The sequence below is a fragment of the Micropterus salmoides genome, unplaced genomic scaffold (assembly GCF_014851395.1).
Source record: "Micropterus salmoides isolate LMB-PRFRI ecotype aquatic unplaced genomic scaffold, ASM1485139v1 Ms_hic_scaffold_22, whole genome shotgun sequence".
Classification (NCBI taxonomy): Eukaryota; Metazoa; Chordata; class Actinopteri; order Centrarchiformes; family Centrarchidae; genus Micropterus; species Micropterus salmoides.
The window spans coordinates 21975405-21982362 of record NW_024041373.1 but is presented as its reverse complement, the minus strand read 5'-3'; the positions used below and the strand labels follow the sequence as shown (position 1 = coordinate 21982362).

At 40.8% G+C, this 6958-nt stretch overlaps 1 protein-coding gene across 1 annotated transcript; it reads right to left on the bottom strand.

The window, feature by feature from the left end:
• Positions 1–2652: 2652 nt before the first annotated feature.
• Positions 2653–6340, bottom strand: six3a (SIX homeobox 3a). The gene is made up of 2 exons (XM_038736800.1): positions 5494–6340; positions 2653–3630 (listed from the first exon to the last, which is right to left on the bottom strand). The coding sequence occupies exons 1-2, from the start codon at positions 6183–6185 to the stop codon at positions 3438–3440; spliced, it is 885 nt and encodes a 294-aa protein (XP_038592728.1). The 5' UTR covers positions 6186–6340; the 3' UTR covers positions 2653–3437.
• Between the last annotated feature and the right edge of the window lie 618 nt (positions 6341–6958).

The following is a 6958-nucleotide window of genomic DNA, read 5'->3' as shown; positions in this document are numbered from 1 at the left end:
TTGTTGTGTTTCTGTCATATGACATAGCGTCCAATGCTTATGATCTTTCTTTAACACATAGTTTGCTTGTGCATTTATGCAAATCCATCATAAATATTGCGTTTGTTTTTATAAAGTGAAGCTCAACGTATCTATGAAGGGGTATAAAGGGGCGACTGCAAAGTTTTTATCTTTAGCTGACTGATTTTTACACATTATTTCAAACAAGGACATCGCTTATATTATTTATAGTTAAGTTTATATCTGCATATTTACACTGTTTCCAGAGCCTTGGGATAATGAACGTAACGTTGCGCAAATGAAGCCCATTCATGCTTGTTTTGTATTCATGAGTCCCTATCTGGTGCTCCATCTCTCAGATATAGCCCTAATCCCCGTGTCCTCCTTTGCCGATAAAAATACTCTTCAGTTTACGATTAATTTAATCTCAATCATAGCCGGGACTTGTCGCAGCCAATAAAACTTGTGGAGTGCGTAAATGGAGAGGTGGGGGTGTGTGATAAGTGTCTGGTGGTGCAGCGGTGCCATGGCCCCTCGGTGCTCTTGATAGGGCCTATCTTTCTCTTGCAGGCCGATTTAAGACCCGGAATGGGTTTAAAATATGATACAGATTTTCTTCATATGCAGTGGGCTGCCAATGAGTACGGAGGGTTTGTTTCAGCCAGACAGGGAGCTGAGCTTTGCGTTTGTCTGCATTATGCCCTCGGTTATTTCGGGATCACGGGCCTATTGAGTCGTATGGCTGAAGCTTTTGACACACTTGGTTTTGTGTTTTGATTGGTATCCGTCTGAGGGAGACTTATGTATGCAGATAGCTTATGCGCACATTTCATCTAGTGGAGACTGATAACATTTATGGAGGAAAAAAACATAATCCATTGCCAGATTTAAAGTATCATCCAAGTTAGTAATATTTATAACAATTTCAATATATAACTTTTGTCAAACTGAATCTCAAATTTAGCGGCGAGGATTTCACTTTACAACAATAAAAATAAATATTTTAACAACTATTTGTATGAGCTATGATTATTGTTAATAATGTTGTTGTTTACAAACCCCATATGCTCCTATGTTAATAACTTATAGCCATTAGATAGATGACAAATTAAAGAAGTCTATAGGCACGTTTTTGTGTATATCTGAGTATCTCTCTTCTGATTGTTAAATGTACCCTTCCACCCTCTTTTGCGTGAGCTTTTATGCACACACCACCGCCCATTGAATTTTATATTTAAGCTTTCAGACGTTGCACAAAATTCCCAAACATCCTGGGAAAATATTTAAACATCCCCGCTCGTCCCTGACACCACAGTAGGCCTAAATGACCTGTGTTACGCTTGCTGGAAACCGTGAAGTTTGTCAGTTGTCTTATTAAAATCAAAGCTCGGGGAGAAATCTCAAACAACTGCAGGTTTACACTGCTGATGTCGCCGCCGTAGCTTTTTATGCCAGTCTCTACTTTGTAAGTCCTGTGGTCTCCCTGAGCCAAACAGCAGCCTCTGTCCTACTTTCTTTTGCTAAAGACATGACTGCAACACTCACAGAGACTCGACGCGTACTACAGAGTTGCCTGCAGTAATAATACTGCTTCTTGGAGGCAGAAATCTTTGCGCAAGTGTTTCCACCAAAACTATAGTTCCTGCAACAGTGTCCTATAGCCAATGTGCCCTCGTCTGCAGCATAATTGGTTAGGGATTTAGATGGAAAGGGACTGCAGGAGAGAAAGCCTTTTTTTGGAGGGGGGAAATGGTTCTCGTCCGATGAAGAAAAGCTCTTTTCAGCGGGCCACAATGGGAGATTGGGACAGGGGAGGAGTCCCATCGTGATTAGCCCATTTAATGGCGCGTTTACTTAATTTCTGTATTCACTAGCAACGGTAAACAAAAGGGGAAATAGCACTCACATTTTTTAAGTGCTGTATGACGTTGACGTTTGCCAGAATTTGTGTAGTATACAGAGGCAGTCATATAGGGCGATTTTACCTATCCCATGGGTTTAAACCAGGGGTGTAATGATAAATTCAACAAGGGGTAAAGTATGACTTTTTCTGGAAAATAAAATAAAACATTGGCTTGTGTTTAGTCAGCGTAAAAGACCAAACAACTCCAACCAGTAAAATAAATAGTCTTTAAAACAACTCAACTCTGTTCTCGAAATAAACCAAACACATTTTAGGGTGAGTTCAGCCCCGCTGACTGCATGACCTGGTCTGGGCACGCATAAGCCATGCTAAGCATTAATGCCTCCACAATCCAATAATGACCCAATATGCACATGTGTTTAGCCACTTATCAGTGTCCTTATCCGTAATCGGGTGGGGAGACAGACATCGTGCAAAGAGGTATAGCAAATTGAATACTGTATTTGATTTAGAAATGTATGGTACATTAACATAATAACCACAAGAAAGAAACATTGAATAGGCTAATGTAAATAAGCGCTTTGAGCGACCCTGGGGCGGTAGAGAGGAGAGGAGGGGGGCAGCCTGTAGACTTGAATAAATGTAGTAATAACAAGCTATTCCACTTTTCATTTTTTTTTTTTTTTGTATAAATGTGACAGGTAACATGTGTCTTTGTCACCCCCCTCCCCCCCAAAACAAAACAAAAAAAAACTCAAAACAACAAAACGCCTAGAGCACTTCAGTTGTAAGTTTTGACAAATATTTTATGTAGGAACACCAAGTCAAGAAAAGTGAGGAAGGGATAGAAAAGAGGATGAGACGGGGGAGAGCAATAATTATGTACAAGCATATTTCTACACGTATATTACAGACCGGGAGAATGATCGCATTATTTGAGATATACATAATTCAATATAAAATTTTGAAAATAAAAATAAAAATCTGATACAGTCATAAACGATTCCGTTCAACATTTTTTGACCATGTACCCCACACAGGCAGTGACAGAAGTGTATTTAAAAAGGTGCTTACGACTTAAAATGATTGTCTGATGAACACAAAGTAAAAACAGAATTGCATCTTGTCTGCATGGCGGCTGCTTCACCGTCACCACCATCATCATCATCATCATCATCACTTGGACTAAAGATGGAGATGACACAAAAAAGCGACGAAGACACCAAGACGATCTGTTTTTATTCCCTCTGATCGATGTTCCTGATGGATAATCTTGCATTCAGGTTATTTTCCCTGATTACAAAATAAAAAAATAAAAATACATCATGCAAGTAGTCTAGTAGTAGTGGTGGTGGTGGTGTGGGGATATGAAGAGGAGGGGGAGACGTGGGTCCTTTGAAAGCGCTTTTTGATAAAAAAAAAAAAAACGACGTGCTTTTATCTCTTTTTATTTTAATATTTATATCAATCGGTCCTTTTTTCATCCGCGATATTTCATAAGTCTTTTTTTTTCTTCCTCTCAGGTCCATTTTCCCTGTAAATATTTCTCTTTTTGTGTTTTTTCCCCTCCGTATCATACATCGCACTCCGAGTCACTGGATGTGACAGACAGGATGGACGTCCCAGTATCAACTCTCTCTGTCATACTGGAAACGCTGGTGGTGGGACTGGCCGCAGTTGAAGGCGACTCTGCCGAGCTGTGAGGGGTGAGACCGGCCTCCGAGAGGGACCTCATGCCGCTCGGTCCTATTGCTTGGTGCTGGAGCCTGGAGAAGAAAAGAAGCGTGTAGGGGAGGGGGAATAAGAAGGAAAAAATGAGAGAAATGGCAATTAGACCTGAGAATGTCCCCCTTCCCCTCCTCCTCCTGCAAAATAGGGGTCCAAACTCGCCTTTCTTTCCCCCTGCCGGCCCCAGCCATGCATGCATGCTTTTATCAAATAGCCAGCTTTCAGGGGACAAAACACAGCACTATTTAGAATACCAAATGTTGGAAGAAATTTAATGGGTTTTTTGTTTTGTTTTTCTTCTATAAAAGTAGGCATGATCATCGCGCAAGTCAGCAATGTGGGATTAAAATGACGTGCCACTACAGAAAAATAAGCTTTAAATCCAACTTGGTGTCTTTTACTAAAGCAGTTTGAAGGCATTCTTTACAACAACAGCCTGGATCTATTTTGTTTTTATTCTGGTTACTATGTGCATTTGCCCAATGCTTGTTATTTTTCTTCATTGCTGCACAGTTTTATTTTTCTTATATAACCCCACGACGCTGCAGTTTCATAGCCAAACTATTGTTATTTATTAAATAAAATATAAGCCTTTGTCCAAGTGCAAAATGTCACGAGGCTTTGACACAGATGTATTTCAATCTGATGGAAGTGGAAGTGTATGAATAAGTGACGTCGAGATCCAGGTTACTCCAATCATCCTAAATGTTTATCTTCAATCCACTCATGATAATAACTCCATCACGGCGGGATAATGTCAGGCTGGAAATATATCTATTCATTTAGCAAAAAGATTAGAATAGTGTTCATATGGCTTAGTACTCTCCAAGGTATTTTCTAATCAATTACAGCATTTCAATGGAATGATACCACACTTAATGTTATGAATACAGCCTATGTCTTCAAACGCTTTTTAATACGCATGCTCATTTTAGCCATGTAATATAAATAATATTTCTATTATCCTTTGAGATAATCGTTTTCAACAATGCTAAGTAACATGTGATGTTAAAATAATAAATGTTTTGTAGTGGCCTACATAATAAATGTAGCTACTAGATGCTGTGCAGCTTAAATAAATCATTACATTGCTTTGGTAACAAACACAATAATATTTCAAAATATTTGCACAACATGGCAGTTTCAAATGTATTTAAAAGAAATAATTAAAATGATGTAACTGTTTGCCAAATACCGTAGATATTAATAGCATACTTAGCTGTCCTGTTTATGCCTTTTACTGAAAAATAGTAGGCTATACTAAAAATAATTTTCATGGATGTTTACACTATTATCACAGAAATTTTTGCTACACTTACACAAATACGTGAAGTCTAGTAATGTTTATTGTCTGTATACAATTGCAGCACTCTGTACAATTTATTACAATACTTTCACTTTTACGGAAAAGATAAACAAGCTGTTTTAAAAAGAACACTGCGCAATAATCGCCTCTTCGGTTAAAAATCAATCTACTTTGTGATTTAATTGTTATTATTATTCTGTAATTTAAACCACAGACTTAATTTTTAACATTAGTAGTGTTGTTGACAATTCTATTAAAAATACATTCAACCATAAATTACAAATCTGCCGAAAATGTATTTAGAAACTCTTCTAAATGAAAATAAAAACATCTTGTATTTTGAATAGACAGTTTTGGACATTTACAACAACATAAATTGTCTTTTCGATGTTTTGGCTTTCACTTCATAACAAAAATGTCGCCGCAGCCTGCTCCCTCCCCCTGCCAGACAGACTCGTCTTTTTCCTAGACAGCCTCTGTGCGTAAACACAACTACATGTTTAATGAAAACTCCTCTTTTTCTTTTGAATTTACACATTTTAGACAAACTGTTGTGCATTCATGTGTTCTGACACTAAGGATAAAAATCACCAACCTGTTTTTGGCCGCCGCGGCTCTGTCTCGTTGCCTCCGGTTTTTAAACCAGTTTCCGACCTGTGTAGGAGTGAGTCCAGTGGCTTGAGCCAGTTCCCTTTTCTTGCTGGGATTTGGGTATGGGTCCTGAAGGTACCACTCCCTCAGCAGGCTCCGTGTCCGCTCTTTGAAACAGTGCGTCTTCTGCTCACCGTCCCAGATGGTCCGAGGCAGCGGAAACTTCTTCCGCACCCGGTACTTATCGACCGGTCCGAGGGGACGACCGCGGAGCTTCTCGGCCTCCTGGTAGTGTGCTTCCAGCCACATGGCCTGCAGTTTGCCGTGCGAGTCCTTGGTGAACTTGTGGTTCTCCAGGATGTGGTAGAGGTCTCTGAAATTTCCCGTGTGGAACGCCACCACGGCCCGGGCGCGCAGGATGGACTCGTGCTTGTTGATCGCCTCGCACGCTCCCGGAGCCACAGGCAAGGACCAGAGGAAGCGGCCCAGCCGTTCGATGTCCCCGGTCTCCTCCAGCGTCTCGCAGACGCTCGCCACCTGCTCCGGGGAAAAGTTGAGGGTTGGTAGCTGAAACATGGACAAGTCTTCTGGAGACCTGGTGGTGGGAGCGCTGTTCGCCAGGAGCAGAGGGCGATCAGCGAAGTTTGGCAGGAAGAAATGGGAGGGATAAAGCTCTAAAGGGGATCTGAAAACCATGGAAATGACCTGAGAGAGAAAGAAAATTATCGAGAAAAAGGAAAAACCGAAAAAACCCGGCAAGTAAAAAAGATTGAATGATTCAATGGCTATCGCCTAATGACACCAGCCTCATAATATCTCCCCCCTAAATCCGCCGTTGAGTGTAGCATTGAAACATTTTGTTTCCCTTTTCTATTGGTCTTCTTGGTGTCGTTGTAGCGTTGTCATGGCAGCCCTGCCAATCACTGTCAAGCGTGCCAATCATTAGCCAGTACGTAGCGCGAGGCTTTCACCACTTGTGCAGCACGCATAGGGGGTTATCAGAGTCTCCGATCTCCACAGCAACCCTCCCACCGCACCGCGCGCATCAGGCACAAGCCAATGCTCGCCTATCTGCTGAATGGAATGAGCAATTAGAGGGTGGAATATTATTGCGATCTTAACGAGGCTCGTTAAAGCTAAAGAAGATATGTAGACTGGAGATGCTTAGCAGAGACGGGAGGGGAGGGAGGGAGGGAGGCAGAGGGAGCTTTAAAAGGGTGACAAATGGACAACCAATGACTGCAACTCCGGAATACACGTTTTGAATAGAAGCGAGTCAATTTGCACATTATTTTCGTACAGTTTTTTTCCTGTTAGCTACTTTTTAAAATATTTTTTTATCAGTCCATTCAGTTTTTTGTGCTAGGGAAAGGGAAGCGTTAGGGTCTTCTACGTTTCTCCTTTTCATATATGTTATCACTTTCCATTTTCTTGTGGTATAAAAGATCAAATTATGACACAATCCTATA

Bases quoted from the DNA above. Each gene is read 5' to 3' on its own strand.
- six3a (XM_038736800.1), bottom strand. From the start codon at position 6,185: ATGGTTTTCAGATCCCCTTTAGAGCTTTATCCCTCCCATTTCTTCCTG. The intron at 3,631-5,493 runs GTTGGTGATTTT...TTTCTTCTCCAG, and splicing joins GCCGCGGCGGCCAAAAACAG to GCTCCAGCACCAAGCAATAG.